The sequence below is a fragment of the Condylura cristata genome, unplaced genomic scaffold (genome assembly GCF_000260355.1).
Source record: "Condylura cristata isolate star-nosed mole 26May11 unplaced genomic scaffold, ConCri1.0 scaffold00005, whole genome shotgun sequence".
Taxonomy (NCBI): Eukaryota; Metazoa; Chordata; class Mammalia; order Eulipotyphla; family Talpidae; genus Condylura; species Condylura cristata.
The window spans coordinates 29,779,595-29,797,740 of record NW_004567106.1 but is presented as its reverse complement, the minus strand read 5'-3'; the positions used below and the strand labels follow the sequence as shown (position 1 = coordinate 29,797,740).

The 18,146-nt window shown below is 35.7% G+C and overlaps 1 protein-coding gene across 1 annotated transcript in view; it reads right to left on the bottom strand.

The window, feature by feature from the left end:
* ZNRF2 (zinc and ring finger 2, E3 ubiquitin protein ligase) overlaps positions 1 to 18,146 on the bottom strand; it is an 85,246-nt gene that overhangs the window by 66,613 nt on the left and 487 nt on the right. Inside the window, exon 2 of the mRNA XM_004677139.2 lies at positions 18,082 to 18,139. Within this exon, the coding sequence (XP_004677196.1) occupies positions 18,082 to 18,139 (58 nt within the window). The remainder of the gene's footprint in view (positions 1 to 18,081; positions 18,140 to 18,146) is intronic.

The window sequence follows — 18,146 nt, the reverse complement described above, 5'->3', positions numbered from 1 at the left end:
TTAAAATGTGTATGTTGGGGCCCTCCCTGGTAGTGCAATGGGTTTGGGGTGCAGCGCTATGGAGCGATACTTGCTCTAATAGTTTTAATGTATTAATGCACAGCCAGTGCAGCATGAATTTGATCCCTGGCCAGGGAGGTGACACACATGGCATGGGAGAACTTTCCTGACCAGCCCGCTGCTCCCCTCAGCAGTGTATCTCAGTAGATCCGCCTGTCCTGCTCCCCATTTTGTCTCTGGTAAATCCACTCACTATCACTATGGCCTGTACCCCAGTTCTTGTATGTATAAGTAAATCTTTAGAAAATGAATGTGCTGCACATATTTTTGTATCTCTAAAATGTTTCATAATAAAAGTGATTTTTTAAATTACCCTTTGATTAAGTAATTCCCACCTAGTAATTTATCCTAGGGATAACAGCATTAATACATTAAAAACATGTAACATACATTTTTATTTGTTTGCAGTAGCAAAAAATGACAACCAACAAAACCAGTTAGGTCATTTGTCCAACATCCCTACCACAGAGGATCATGTAGCTGTAAACATTTCAAGTATACGTTACTTAATGAATTTTTACCATGTTTTCAGTAAGAAAAAGCAAGATACAGACAAGTATCCATTATCAAGTAATCTCATTTTTGTACAATGATCACAAAAATCCCCGTGTGTGCTTGTGTATATTATCATATCCCTGGATAGCACAATAGTTCAGAAGATAAAACATCAGATTAGTTATCGGGCCATGTGTTGATGTGATTTAAAAAGAATTGGTATGCACATTGTAGGTATAAAGAGATACACTAACTTTTATACCAAAGCATCAAAGTGTCAAGCATTGTACCATCTATCACTATTACACACTTTTGGATGTTCTTAGTTTTACTGAAAACAGAAGTAGGGAGTGTATTTTCAGATAATTTTTATTTTATTATAATTTTGGATGTTATGTCAAACTTGTTTGGTTACAAAATTCTTCCTTCCAGGGATGCTTACAAAACCAGTGTACAGATTTACAAACTCGCGATGAGGCATTCTGTCCAAAACAGATTTTGCTCCTTGGGGCTTGAAGGCTCAAGGCATATACCTAGAGTCATGAGTAAAGATGGTAAAGAGCAGTAACAATAAGAATTGTGATGATACGATTACTATCATTTCTTCTGCTTGCAGACGGTATAGAAAATATACAGCAAGGAATAAGGAAAACACAGAACACTAGTATTCCTACTAGGACTAGAAAGTTTAACTCATGTATATTACCTTCTGGTCTTTTTCTTTTATGAACACATACACTAATTTGGTAACAAAATTACAAAACAAAACTTATACCATTTTTAGATTATAATTATGTGTCCCTAAATTCTCTACCCACAAGACTATGCACTTTTTGAAGGAAAGTATTTTTCACCTTTGCATTTCCCTATACCAAAAGTTTACCAAAACTATTAGAGCAAGTATTGCTTTTTGGGGGGAGGGAAATGGGAAAGGGGGGGTTACTCAGTAAGTAAAGCAACAAGTAAAGGTTAAATATAGAGACAGTAACAGAACAGCTGAAATTTCCTCAATGCTAAATTTTAAAGCCAGCTAAAAGACTAACAATGAATACCTGGGCTGCTTCTGCTTGCACTATCACTTTCTCAAACACAGTACAAAGAATATTAGTATTCGTTATGTATAAAACTACTTTTTAAAAAAAAATCTCATATACATAGCAAAAACAAGAATGAAGCTTAATAATGGTCCTCAACAATCTTTAAGTTCTGGACAATAAGCCTGTCAGATTTCTTGACTTCTAAAGTCTGAATCTCAGACAGAGAAGATTGCTTTCAGAAAATCAAGGAGTGATGCTTACAAAACCAGTTCTCCACACCCTAAGAAATGTGAAACTGCCTCCTTCTCTGAGCAAGCACCAGCACATCCCTTTCTAAAAGTTTCATTATGACTCCCTTTAGTGTGCTAGTCTACAAGAGAACACTTCTCTTTCTAGGTTGCTGATACAATCATTTCTTGTACAATATATTTAATTACCTTTTGTGGAGCTTATAATTATGGGATTTTGCCTGTAGTAATATATTCAAATCCCAAAAAAGAAAATAAGCCTCCTTAGTCTTTAGTCAATCTTGGAAATCAAAGCCCAAGAAAATGAAATACAAGTCTATAAAGTTAGTTTTACTGACCTCAAAGTCACAATACCCAGTGACCTTCAAAAAAAACAGTAAATGTATCAAAAAAGAATACAGCAGACCATACCACAAGATCAATTTGAGGGATTTTAGTCAAGCCCCTTTACATGGATTTTAACTATTGCCTTCCATAAATAATGAAGTCCCAGGCCTAGGTGCAGCCATTATAGTCACTTTCTTCCGTTCATGCAGCTAGATCTGGAAGGCTATCAATGGGAGTAGATCCTTTTCTTGAGCTCTCTGGTGAATAAAAATTCCATATTCAAAGACTTGGTAGACTCTGTCTCACTGGCAGAACAGTCTCAAAAACTCCCTTTTCTGGTTCCGCTTGTAGACAGTTGGAGTTCCCTTTAGTTTGCGGTTTTATTTTGGATTACAGTCATAATGTACATAAAGCTTACTATGATTTTTTACTCACCTGGACTTCCTGGACTCATAAAATAAAAAAACACAGAAAGAAAACTATAACCACATTTAGCTACTGCCTACTTAATTTAAAAAAAAAAAAGATTTGGAGGGGCCCTCCCTGGTGGCACAGAGGGTTAAATGCAGCACTCCAAGTGTGAGTTCAATCCCTAAATCCTGGAGGTGACCAACATGGTCCAGAGGTGACCAACATGGTGCGGCAGGCCTCTCCTGTCCCCCCACTGCTCCACTCAGCAGGGTTCTTTGCCCATCTCCCTGTTCTGCTCCCCACTCTGACTCTGGTGAATCCTCTCACTGCCCCTGCACCTCTTCCCTGTACCCCAGCCCTGTATGCATAAATAAATAAATCTTTAAAAAAATTTTTTTTGTTCAATCACTTTTCTACATTCCTTTGACAACTGAAATTTCCTTCATACTTGGACAAATTGATCATAAAAGCAAAGTTCCCTAAATACTATTCTTAAGAATTGACAATCTACAAATAAATCTATTGCTATGATTCACTTTACCACAGTAGCTGCCACATAAAACATTCAATATCATCCCCAGACTTTGCCAAACTGATAAGGAAAAAACAATGCAGGGACAAATGTAAGTGTTAGTTTTAAATTATTTTCACTTTCATTTTAAATACTTGCATACTCAAGCCTTTTACTATACATCTTACATTAAGCACTTTGTATATTCTTAGTTGTACTGGAAGCAGAAAAATGTAAGGAAATGGATTCTCGCTACAATGTGGGCCTACATCAAGAAACAAGAATTACATCAAGTAAATATTCTATTATACCTTAAAGAACTAGAAAAGAACAAAAAAAAAAAGGAAACTTCTTAAAATTATAGCAGAAATAAATGAAATTTAAAGATCTGGTGGAGCAGTGGGTTAAAGCACAGCACTAAGAAGCTAAAGCCACTTCCGCATGAGTTCGATTCCCACCTTCCCCGGAGGTGATCCATATGGCGGCAGACCTCTCTTGATTCTCCTGATTTGCCCCCTGCTCCCCTCAGCAGTGTACTTCATCAATCTACCTGTTCTGCTCCCCACTCTGTCTTTGGTGAATCTTTTCTCCTCTCCTGAGCCTCTGGCTGTACCTCAGTTCTGTATTCATAAATAAATAAATCTTAAAAAAAAAAAAAACTTGAATTAAAAAAAATCAAGTGGAGTCAAAAAACCAATAACCAAAAGACAATTCTTTGGGGAAAAATAAGTAAACAAACTTCTAGTTAGGTTAACAAGAAATAAAGGGAGAAAACTCTAATAAGGAAAATCAGAAATGACAGAAATTAAAGCAGATAATTCAGAGTATAATACCATACTATTAACACCTATATACCAATAAATAGCGTAATAGGAAAAAACAAAATTTCTCAGAGAATACACCCTCCAAGACTGAATCAAAAAACAACATACATAAACATAATAAAAGACCAAGATGACAAATCCACAGCTAACATACTTACTGGTGAGAAACTGTTTCCTCTAAGATCAGGTATAAAACAAGGCTGTTCCTTTTCACCACTACTTTTCAATACAGTATTGAGAATTCTAATCAGAGCAATTAGAGAAGGAAGAAAAGTAAAACTACTACTATTTGCAAATTAATACACATCGAAAATTCTAAGGAACCCACTAAAAATCTACCAGAAACAATAAATCAGTAAAGTAATGGAGCAGGCTGCAGAAGCTATAAAAATCAGTTGATTTCCTACATGCAAATAATGAAATAGGACAGAAACAAATCAAGAAATTCCATTGATTATTCCATCAAAAAGATCTATATACTTAGGAATAAATTTAACAAAGGAGGTGAAGAATATGTGCAATGAAAAATATAGGTCATTGTTAACAGAAAATAGAAAAGATTGTTAAACGAAATTGAAAGATAGTACCTGTTCACAGGTGGGAAGATTTTAAATTGCTAAAATGGTCATATTACCAACAGCAAAATACAGATTTTGTACAATCCACACCCAACTTACAATGGCACTTTTCAATAAATAGAAAAAAAAAAAGCACAAATAACCCAAAAAGCCAAAAAATTATGACAAAAAAGGATACCATACTATCAGACAACAAACTATGCCATAAAGCTATGGCCAACGTAGTATGGCATTGGGATAAAGACAAACTAATGGAATTAGAACTAAGAGCATAGTATTAAGCCCACACCTTCATAGACTGTTAATCTATATGATAAAGGAGCAAAGAGAAAATAAGATAAAATCTCTTCAACAAGTAGTGTTGAGAAAACTGGCCAGTCATACATGCAAAATAATAAAACTAGACCACTATCTCACACCATACACAAAAATTAACACAAATGGATTTAGGAGCTAAGAACTAAAAGCAATAAAATACATAGAAGAAAACATAGGCATAACATTCCATAACACTGGTCCCAGTGATGTCTCTGGAACCTGACACTAACAACAAAGGAAACAAAATCAAAAATAAACTGGTACATTTGAGAAGGTGTAAACCTAAGTGCCCTAAATCATATAGTCCTACAAACAAATGTTACCTCATTAAAGAAAGAATGTCTATGACTAAGGGAATTTTGTTAAAAAATTGTAAACTTGGATTGAGATGGAAAAAAAAATGTACAAAATAATGTAAAAATAAACTGTTATAAAGTAAAAAAAAAATAAAAGGTAAAAAAATTGTAAACTTGGACTACATCCAACTAAAAAACTGTACAGTGAAAGAAACTAACTCTAAAACAAAGACATCCTAACATGGGAAAAAATATTTATATAGCATACATCCAACTAGGGGATAATATCCAAGATCTACAAAGAATTCATAAAACTCAACAAAAAGAAAATAACCCAGTTAAAACCTGTACGAAAGAACTAAATAGTACCACTTCAAAGACATACAGAGATGGCCATTAAGTACATGAAAAACGAATCATCTATGAGCCTGGGTATATAAATCAAAACCATAATAGGATACCACTTCTCACCTGTGAGGTTTAAAAAAAAAAACACCAATAATAATTAATGCTGAAGATGTGGAAAAAAAGAAACCATCTACTGGACCTGTCCAGCCGCTATGGAAATACTATGCAGTTTTTCAAAACATTTAAAGACGATGTGCTATATAATCCAGCAATTACAGTCCTAGGTATCTACTCAAAAAGTGCAAAAACTCTAATTCAAAGAGATACACATACTTCTATTTCACTGCATCACTATTTACTGTAGCCAAGCTATGCAAACAGCCTAAGTGCACAAGAAGATGTGGTATGTGTGTGTGTGTGTGTGTGTGTATATATATATATATATATATACATATGTATAACTGAGTATTGAATGTGTGCATATATATGTATATATACATATGTGTAGCTGAGTATTGTAATGTGTGCAATACAAACAATACTCAGCTACTAAGAGAGATAAGTCTTGCTACTGGCAACAGCCTGGATGGAATTGGTGAGGCTAATGCTAAGCAAAGTAAGTCAGAAGAAAAACAATAATTTCACTCTATGTAGAATACAAAGAAACAAAACAAAAAACAAGGCAAATGAAAACCCTAGAAATCTGGTTGAAGATGAGGCTAACAGAAGGGAAGGCTGGTACTGGGGACAAAGAATGGAGGACATCGAAGGGACTATGGATGCCTTGGTAGTGTGAATGTAGTATACATATGGAAAAGTGTGAACCTACACCTCTGAATCATACACAGTGTTGTATACAAATGTTACCTCAATAAAAAATGGCTAAAAGATTAACTCCAACAAACTAACTGCTTTGAAAATAAAGACTTTAATATAAAAAATGTTACAAAGAGCAGCATTTACATAAATTCTTATGAAATTAGATCAATATATATTAGATAAATAAAAAGCAAACAACAAAAAAACCACCCTTGCCACTAATAAAGGCTCTTTATTTATTTATAAGAAGCAACAGGCTTTTTTTTTTTAAGGTTTATTTATTTATGCATACAGAACTGGGGTACAGGCCAGAGGCACAGAGATGGTGAGAGAATTTACCAGAGGCAGAGTAGTGAGCAGAACAGGCAAATCAACGAAGTACACTGCTGAGGAGAATAGTGAATTAGTCAGGAGAGGTCTGTCATGCTATATGCGTCATCTCCAGGGCGGGGACTGAACTCATGCTGAAGTGGCTTTAGCTTCTTAGTGCTGTGCTTTAACCCACTGCGCCACCAGGGAGGGCCTGCAACAGACTTTAACACCTTAATACTTTAAATTTACAACCCTACACTACTAGAATTGATATATAACTCATAAAGTCTATTTTATAAATCAATAACCTAGGAAGAACTACCTAAAAACATATAAACCAAGGAGTAATTTGCAGAATTTATAATGAATTATAAATCAATATAAAATGAATCCAAGATAAAAATGGGCAAAATCAATGAAATACCAACTCAATGAAGAAATTATACATAGCTAATAAATACATGGAAAACTCTCATTTTTCACTAGCAATGAGTAATGCAAATCAAAATTTTCACGAAGCAAATGAAGTTAAAGAATAACATCCATTATCAGCAAAGTTATGAAACAGTATTTTAATGTAATATTTAAGGAGAATAAATGGGTAATGTCTTTGGAGAGAAATTTTAATACCTAAATTAAAGTGGGTATACCATTAAGCCAGAAAATTCTTGTAGGAATATGGTCTTTAATAAAGAATTTGTCTGGCCAGTGTGCCTGATTCCTGGCACAGAGCTTCTAAAACCTTTGGAATTTCTATAATGAAAGGAGTGTCTTCATTACTCATGAACCCCTTGGATCAAGTCTGTATGTTTTGGTAAGGAGATTATGAGGGCGGAGGTCAACAGACATAATCACCATAAAGGCCAACCATGTCAGCAGAGGGCTGGGGGACTTTTGAGCCAGGTCAACCTGAGGAAGAACGGGAGTTGGATGCAGAGTTTATCACATGACCAAATTATAATCAACCATCTCTATATATAGTAAAACCCAAATTAAAGTACACTAGAGGGTAAAAAAAAAAAAAAATAGAAATCTGTACAGCTAGTCTCTGAGGAGTTTCCAGCTAGTGAGCAAGTTATTGTGTCAGAAGGTGATGCAGTCTGATTCCACAAGAAGAAGGCAGGGAAACTCTATGTTGAGGATCCTCTCAGACCTAGCACTTGCTGAGTTTCTTCATATAACTTCATAATTTACACCTTTCATAACAAAAATGCAAACCTATGTATAGTATTTTCCTATGGCCATGAACTGCTCCAATATGCTATCCAATTTGAGGGATCATTTTATAGTCAGTTGATCCTCAAAGTGTGACTGACATCTTAAGTGAGAGAAGTCTTCTTTGGAAGGTGCTCTTGAACCTGTGGAGTCTGACACTAATTCCAGGAGGCTAGTGTTAGTACTGAATTGTAGTAGGTGTCAAAATAGTATCCATCCTGGGAAATTCTGTATATTTGTACAGAAAATTATTCATGAAGTTATTTTCTAGCACATTAGAAAAATAGAAACATTCTAAATGCTCGTTTATAACTTAGGTACATTATGGTATAAACACTTAAGAAATGGTACAAACTTAATTGCCAAAAAGGAGAGATTTAATTTACAAGTCCTCCTATGGAATAAAATCTAAACACACATTAAAGAGAAATGAGTAGGTTTCAGAAGAGTATACCATAATTTCATTCTTGACAACAGCCTCCAATGCAAAGTCATATAAAATGAAGCTACTTTTCTCTATGTATTTATAAGCATGTAATTATTTTACTAAAAAGTTAGAAAGCATACATACAAACCACTGTAAGAGTTATAACTGGATAGAGAAATAGGAGTGGGATCACTAGAAGATGACTAAAAGTAACCTTCATTTTATTTTTATCTCAATTATCAAAATTTTGGGAAAATAGATTCATAGACTATTTTAAAAAAGGATTTCCAATTACAAACAAACAATTTATCAGCCCAGATCATCCCTACACAAACATCCTACTAAAATCAGAAAAATATATTGTTAAAGGTAGTAAGCCTACAAAAGGATAGAGAAAATGGGAGGGGAGGAACCACCAAACTATAGAAGAAAATGAGTGGTAACTTTCACTGTAGAAATAGTAGAAAACATGATTTGCATCAAAGACAAAAATTGGCAGGCACTAGGTGAGGACTAAAAAAGGAAGATTTCACTGCAAGTCTGTATAAGATAAAGTTAGAACTCATTTGTCCTTAACTTCAAGAAAGAAAGCAAATGTTTCTCCCCAACTCTCAAATAGATTAAAGGTCTGTTAGATTAAAGGATAACATTTTTGGATTTGGGGGCAATAGGAATAGCTGAAAGCAGAGGTACCTACAGCTTCTGAATGTAAAGAGAAAATGAAAAATATCAAAATGGGCCCTCCCTGGTGGCACAATGGGTTAAAGTACAGCACTACAAAGCTATTGCAGTCACTGCAGAGTGGGTTTGATGCCTAGACAGGGAGGTGACCCCCACGGTATGGAAGACCTCTCCTGTCTTGCCCGCTGCTCCCTTTCCTCAGCAGTGTATTTCAGTCAGTCAATCTGTTCTGCTCCCCAGTCTGTCTCTGATGAGTCCTCTTGTCCCCTGCACCTCTGGCCTATACCCCAGTTCTGTATGTATAAATGAACGAATCTTCAAAAAAAAATATATCAAAATGTGTGTTAAGACTCCTACTTTTCTTCTCATTCTGCTCAAAGTACACTGGTATCAAAAAAGATGTCCTCCAGGCAAGAAAGAGAAGTTCCATTCCTGAAATCATGACTAGAACAAAATAATTTAACATTTCTATGAAAAGAGCCCAGCAGATTACCCTATATGCACAGAGAGCTTCATAGCAGTCTTTTAGTCCCTCACTTAGAAGTATGAGTAATCAGGCAAAGATCACTAGCCACTTGACAAAGCACCTAAGAAAAGAGTAAAAGCAAAGAAAGTAAAAAACAACTGGGAAGAAATTAAGTAATCAGAAACATAAATAAAGACTATATTAATATTCTTAGAGAAAGATAACATACCCACAAGTGGGTAATGTATGGCTCACTCTTAAGTGATCCTTCTAACTGCTTAATATCTAATGAGTAAAGAAAATTGTAGAGGAAAAAACTCATAGAATACTTCAAAAATGACCCAAAATGAGAGTAGTTTGAAAGGGTCTATGACATAGGCAGTGCAGTGGATGAAACAGACCCATCCCAAGACATATAAAGAAATAATGATTGTTATAACCCAATGGTGAAAAAATACCCTAAAAGGATAAAAAAATTATAGTATCAGAGTGCTTGACAGCAATACCAGAAACCAGAAAACAAGAGAGCAACACATTTAAAACTCTGAGGAAAACAATTTCCAGTCAAGAATTCTCTATCAAGCCTAATTATCAATCAAGAGGGAGGGGAGAAATATTTCACATTGGACACTGAAATAAAAATTGTATTTTTACTTTACACATGTGCCTTCTAATTACAAGGAAATCGTGTTCCAACAAAAACAATGGTGTGTATCAAAAGGTAAACATAGGCAACCAAAGAAATGGGAGATTACCCCTCAAATAGCAAGTTTTTTTTTTAATTTTTATAACAATATAATAGCTTATGTTTACATCATTTTGTGCCTTTTTTCATCTCAGTTGTAATCCCCTTGGGTTTCCCAGCACCAAATCACCCTGTGCCATCACCATAGCCCAGTGCATTTCCCTCCCCCAACTGTTTTTGATCCCACCCCCCACTCCACCCCCACAAAATGTTTCTGGTATACAGATGTTCATTATTATTATTATTTTCTCGCCTGGTCCATTATACTCCTTAAATAGCAAGTATTTTTTATCTTGATTTTAGAGATGAGGTACAGAGGGCTTTAGTAACTTGCTTAAGGTCACATGGATGGCTAGATTCAACCCAGGCACCCTGACTGGACAACCCAAGCTCTTAACAGTAGTAACAAAACAGCCTACATATTCACAGAATTCCAACTCCTTTCCTTTAGTGACTAAATGTATGGGCACTTGACAAAATGAGCTCATCACAACCTAGTGGAGGTATACAGAAAACTCCCTTCAAACCTCTCAGATCACAAGTGGGTGAAAGTACTGTGGCTTGCAAGCTTAAATAAGGTCTATTTTCAACAGAGGATAATAAAATTAGATGAGAAAACAGGGTATATGAAATTTACAGAATGGCTGAATTTCAGCTAGAGACCCAAGTTTCTAGCACTTTCTCCTTCAAGTCTGTGAGCTACTATACTAGAGAGAATATATTGCTTTTTCAGTTAGTGCTTTATTAAGTTGTGTTTCTATAATTTGCAACTCGAAGAATTTTGGAATTCTCTGACCCCAACGCAATACTTCTGGTTAACACAAATAACAAAAGGCCAGTAAGAACACTACAAATAGATTTACTACCCTAACACGTTAAAACCATATTTTAAAACAAATGCTCAGTTAAAAAAAATATCAAAAGTCTCTCCCCCAAGTAGTACTACTCTAGGACCCATGAAAACATGGGTGCATGGCAAGTTTGGCTCTCAAAGAATTATTAGGTGAATACTGAAATACTGGGTAGCAAATAAAACCATGTTGCACAAAAATGTGAAGAAAGAAACTGATGAAGTGTAAATAGAATATCAAAGAATATATAACCAATGGATCAAAGAAGAAATCACAAGGGAAATTAGAAATTATTTTAACTGAATATTAACAAAATACTCTAACATGTGTGGGATTCAGCTAAGGCAATTCTTGAAGGAAAATCTGTAATTTCTTTTTAAAGATTTATTTATTTATGCATACAGAACTGGGGTACAACCCAGAGGTGCAGAGGCGGTGAGAGGATTCACCAGAGACAGAGTGGGGAGCAGGACAGGCCTAATGATGAAAAACACTGCTGAGGGGAGCAGCAGGCAGGTCAGGAGAGGTCTGCCATACCCTGTGCATCACCTCCATTGCAGGCCTCCATTGCAGGGATGGAACTCATGCTGAAGTGGCTTTAACTTCTCAGTGCTGTGCTTTAACCCACTGCGTCACCAGGGAGGGCCCAAAATTTGCAATTTTTAATTATTGTATTAGAACATAAAAAGGTTTTAAAAATAAAAAGAATATACAGAATGTTGCAAATTTTGTTAATATAAGTATACGTATATTTATATATAAATAAACATAGTTTGTTCTATTATTTCTCACAGTAAGGTTAGAAATACTTTATGTATTGTCATTTTCTCTGATGAACATGTATTAATTTTATAATAAAAATTTATTTGAAACAACTGCTTTTCTTGTGATTCAATTTAATCACGAGCCTAAGCTGCCAGTCTCTTAAATTTTGGGGCTGCCAGTCTCTTAAATTTTTGGCTCCTCAGAATTCCAGGCTCATACTTCAGTCTATATTCATCATTCACAATCTGTATCTGCTTTCTGACTTCACTTATCTGCAAAGTGATGATTTCTCAATTTTTTGTACTGTCTCTAATGTTACTAAAGACTGCTAATTTCCTAAATTTCCAACTGCTTAACGGATATTCTAAATGGAAATTCTACAGTTACTCCAAATTTATCAGGGTGAAAGAACATTTTATCATTTCCTCAGAACTTTCTCTTTCCTTATTTTTAATACTGATCAATGGCATAAGAATGCATGCAATTTGTCAATCCTGTCAGTCATACCTTAGAAATCTCAATAAAACTAACTTTTCCTCTCCCTCACCAATGCCATGATTTTAACTTCAGATATCTTTTAGCAATTATATTCTAAGAGTTCTAACTTATCTTCCTATTACCATTTTCTTCTCCTAACATGGGGAGAGGAATGAATTATGTACGGGGTTCTTACATTCTTCTTTCGTCTGAGGTGTCTTTCATGTATAAAGCCTTTAAATCCCTCAAAAACAGTTCAAATGTTACCTTCCTTTGTAAAGAAATTTCTGGCTGCCCTAGACAGTAAGAGCTCACCAAGCATTTTGCTAATATTCCTATTATAACATTTGGTGCAGTGTAATATAATCACATTTGTCCATCTCTAAAATTCAACTGAGTTGAGCAAGACCAGAGAAGAGTCCCATGCTTATACCAGCAAGTACCATACCTGACAAGCCCCTATAAGGGTTCAAGTCATGTTTCTTAAAGCAACATAAACTATAAGCAATATTACAACTTTATCCAAAGTGAGTAAAAAAAGAGTTTAAAAACAAGTTAAAATAGTCATATGTTTAGCAAGCCAACCAACCTGTAATCAATGTGGCAGACAGCCTTTAGGGTGGCCACACATGACCCCTGCCCTTGATATTTACACTGTTGTGACACTCCACCTCCATTCCCCTCCACTCAACTGTGAGCAGGACATAAAACTTTGATTCTCACCATGGAGTGCAGCAAAGGCAGGCGATGAACTGTATATGATTACCTGTACTGTATATGATTACATGTACTGTATATGATTACCTGTACTGTATATGATTACATGCACTGTATATGATTACATGTACATAATTACTAGCAGGGTAGCACTCTTCTTTGCTGGCTTTGAAGAAGCAGACTGCCTGAAGGTGAATAACTATGAAGTAAATTCAGCCAACCACCTAGGAAGCTTAGAAGCAGATCCTTCTTCAGCTTATTCTAGACAGTATGGTCAATACTTCTGACTGCAAGCCTGCAGAGAATTAACTTATGCTCAGACTCCTGACCCAAAGAAACTAAGATTATGGGTTCCTCTGGGTAGCTAACTATGTAGTAATTCTTTTCATAAACTGCAAAAAAAAAAAAAAGAATATATTCACAATTTAAGCTATTTCCAAACCCTTTGTTGACACAAAGGACATAATTTCCCCAATTTCTAAACACTTAAATAAGTGTGAAACAAGCAACTCGTTAGTTAATGCTAGTCCAATATACAAGAAATTAAAACATTTATAAAGAACCAAGCTACGGAGTTTGTATACTTCTAATCCATTTGTTAATATACCCATTGTATATATACCAAGTAAATATAACACAAGATAGTGATAATTATGGGGGAAATTATAGGGGAAAACTGGTATCAAATTAATGATGTAAGTAGCCCCAAAACAAGTAAAACTACTTAGTTACTCAGTAGAGCAATGAAATTGGAGGAGTAGGATGACTTGCTGGAGACATTACCAGTTAGTCAAACAACAAACTTGTTACTGACTTTGCAAAGTATCTAAAGTACCTTGGTCAGGTATTTAGAAGAGGCAGCTCTCAGATCAGATGCTACCCAGCACAACATAAGCCACTGCTAACTCCAGCCCATCTTCCACCCTGCAGTCAAGAAAACTTTAAAATATTCCCAAACTAGAAATTTCCATGACTGGGGCCACACTTAGACACTACACAAGCATACCATACAAGGTATTTCATATAGTGATATTACAAGTGAGAAACATTAACCACCAAAATTGAATTCTTGCTGTTTTTGTTTCTTTTTTGGAGGGTAAGGAGAAAGCCTAGCAGGGATGTGGGTTAAAAAATATCATTATACTTTGGCAACAGATACTTCTCTTCTGCCACTCCCCATAAAGATATTCAATTGATTAAAAAACATAAATAACAGGATATAAATTAACCACAATTCAAACATTTAGGCACTTAAAAAGAAATGACTAAGAACATTTCAACAGTGGCTAATTAATGATGATTAACACTAAAAAACACACATCTATCTGGAAGATTAAGAAAGATAAATCTACCTAGAAATATAATCTTACTTCACATACTCAATTTTGGTAAATAGGCCACACTCCTTCAAAATAAGCAGAAATGTTTCCTAAAATACAGGACGCACCTAAATTATACTCACACTACTAAAATACTCATGGGCACACCACATCCAAATAAGCTCAAGCCAATTAGCAAGAGGTATCCAGTACCACCAGTTATTTGTTTAGATCAATTCATTTTACATTTTCACTCCCAGAATTATGAATATCTGAGAATTCCACATGATTTCTTCAGAAATAATCTCCATTCACTGGTGTATTTTTATAGCTCAATTCATCTCCCCCATCTTGCCAGGAAAGATAATTTTATCAATAATTGCTTTTGTGAACTTCAGAAAATTCCCAATATTTTAAAGTCTTATACTATATCCTTAAAGACCATTACATCAAAGTTGATAAATGGGGGGGGGGGGAGAGAGAGCTTTGATTCACTTAAATAGTACTAATTAGTAGTCTGAAAAGAATTAACAAAAACAAGAAAGACCTACTTCACCTATGGAATAAATCATACTCCATTATCCAACAACAATTCTAGGAAATGTCTATAAAGTGAAATATATAGATTACGCATTTCTCTTCTGGTTATCTTCTGTCTCTAAACATAAAAATGTGTATTTCCAGAAGATATATGCCCCAAAGAGTAAAACACAAAGCCAACACGAAATTCATTCAATGTGATCATTATGATGGAATGAATAACATTTAGACTTGCTAGACATCTAAATTTTTTTAAAGTACTACTGTTCAGGTTTTTCTTTTCTATAAAATTACACAAGCCCACAAGAAAATAATTGTATAACTTACTAATGCCATGTTTTCTTATTAGAAGAGACAGATTAACAATAAGAACGATTAAAATAATTGTTTCGCAAAATGTTCGAATTTTCCACTGATTCAAAAACATTTCCAACAGGTAAGTACAGCACTATGAAGCTACCTGCATGAGTTCCATTCCCAGCCAGGAAAGTGACCCACATGGTGCAGCAGACCTCTCTTAACCAGTCTGCTGCTCCCCTCAGCAGTGTATTTCAGTAGATCTGCCTGTTCTGCTCCCCACTCTGTCTCTACTGAATCCTCTCATTCTCCCCCCTCCCCTGTACCTCTGGCCTGTACCCCAGTTCTTACATGCATGAATGGATAAATCTTTTTTAAAAAAAATTCTCTTTCTCAATTTTGATGTGGAGTTACTTTGTATTAGCCCAGACATTTGTAGAGTTTGCAACTGAATGCATTAATACTATAGTAAGTACTAAAAAAGTCAATGTGAACTATCAAATATATTTGTTAAATAATTAGATTCACCATATACCTCCCTAAATTTCAGGATGATGAGAAACATCCCCCTAAGTTTCTTTCCCCATTTACTGAAATGCAGGTTAGTATCTTACTAAAGATGCCTAAAAGTACACTGTTTTAAGTTACTAGCACTTTGACGTAATCCCAACATACAACAGAAAAAGGTTATTTCCGGAAACCCCTTTCAATTTTCCTGAACTGGTTTTTCTATTCTGTGCCACCAAACACACAAGATTACATGGGTGACTATTAAATTTTCCAAGATCCACAAGTAAAATCATTCTAAATGCAAAGGTTAATTCACTGCATCCAATAGAAGCCCTCAAGACAGTAGGACTCAATTCTCTCCAGAGATTAGGTTAAGATAGACTGCAGCTGGCAAGGGGTTAAGTCTCAGCACTATGAAGCTATCAGTAGTCATCCAAGCACAAGCTAGGCAGCACGAGGCACTTCTTCTGTCTAGCCTTTTGCTCTCCTCAGCAGTGTATTTCTGTTAATCTACCTGTTCTAATCCCCACTCTCTTCTCTCTCACCCTCCCCCCTCCTCCAATTCTCTGGCCTACACCCAACTCTCACAAGCATAAACACTTAAAAAAAAAAAAAAGACTGCCACAAGTTCCTTCCTGTATCACCATGCTGCTACTGGCCCAATCATCTAACCTCTCCCCCCCACCCTTTGCCCCAAAGTACTAAAAAGCTATATAAAAATCTAAGAACTCTGATGAGAAAAAAGGTGCTTTACTTCTCCAACTTTCAGCAATTCTTTGTCATTTGTTAATTTTCTATGAATAACACAGGTATCAGCTAATTGCCCATTGTTGAATGGTACATATTTTAAGAAAATAAACCTATAAAGCACACAAACCTTTGTTAAAGGAAATTGTATCAGCCCTTTAAAAAATTAATATAAAGTCATCCGTTATTTAAAAATAAATTAATTTGACAAGTCCCTTCTCATCCTTCATTTGTAAGCTTTTAAATATCTTTGATAATCACAGTGCTAACTGCAAGTTTTCATTTTAAAAGGATATTTTTAAAAATTAACGTATTCTTGCTCTGATTCCCCCTTCCCACATTACTATCTTGTTTTCTTTGATGTGATGACAACAGCACCTTCATCTGCATTAATTATGATTAAACTATAATAGGGACAGCTATTAGCTGTTTTTCTGAAAAACAAGATTCTTGAAAGACAGCCCCATTTTATGAAACCTTACTGTTTTTACTTACATGGCAAAATTACAAGTAAGGTAGTTAAATTGTTCTTTACTGAATATGCAAAGTACTAAAAAGATGGAAAACACTAAACAAAATTCCTATTTTTAATTTGTGCTAAAGTGACCAATAGTAGAGAACATCCTGACAGCTCAATTGCAACAATTACATCGTAAATATTCCCCTTTATCAACTCCCCACTCAAATATCTCACATTTATAAACATGAGTAAAAGGAACACAAAAATGGGCATGATATCCTCACTATGTGTACTCAACTACATATTTATCTAGTATCATCAGATATAATGCAATGATATGGAATGTTTAACTTCTATTTGCTTGAACTAGGAGAGCACGAGGGTGGAAGGAAGTGTCTCTATTCACTTACTATGAACCTTTTTTAAGTGGGTAAATCATCATACAACTAAAGCGTTCAAATTAATTTTCCTCAAATCAAGTGCACACTTCCTCCTGTTTCTCCATAAAAGCCAACATTTTGCTATTAAAATTTTCTACTTTCCACAAGTAACATTTTCAGAACCCCAGAAAACAGTGATTTGCAAAAGCACATACGGCTTTCACTGCATCTTGTAGGCAGAACTGTAATAAGTTATCGTTTCTCTCCTTAAGTTGCTTTCAAATTTCAAAATTTTCAATTTTCTCTGTCCAAATTAAGCAGAACTCACATCAGCCATTATCTAAAGTAAAGTTTACTGGGGTTAAGGATAACACTTTCATTAGCACATTCATCTACTATACGAGGTGGGCATGACTATTTACACAGACTTCAGAATTCGTGTTTTATATTAAGTCAGCCCAAGAGAGTCTAAACTGTACCCTCCTCTTTCAAATGCTCTTGTTCATTTTAGACACACTGATCTGGCCTTAAAAAACTGCTCAGCACGCGAGTCCCCATTTAAGCAACGGATCTTCTAGACTTCCTGATAATAAAAAGCCACAAGCACTGTCGCGTCGTTTTGTTTTCAAACAATAATTGCTCCATTCACCTCTTGCGGAAAACCAGGACTTTCTCTATTGGGAGGTGAGCGTGCACGCGGCGTTCAAAACCCAAACACCAGGGTCAGCAGTAGCGGCGCCGGGTTCGGGAGGCGACTTTCCTCCACCCGGCCGCGCGGCAAATCCCCAGCGCTCAGGCTGAAGGAGAAAAGGAGAAGGGTAAAAATAAGCGCGACAGCGGCGCACGTGCCGCCCGCCGGAGGCCGGGGACTTGGGGAGCCAAGGTGCGAGGGGGCCGTACCTCCAAATAAGTGCGGCGAGAGGTGAGCTGGTAAGGAGCCGATCACCAGGCGCGGCCCGCCCGAG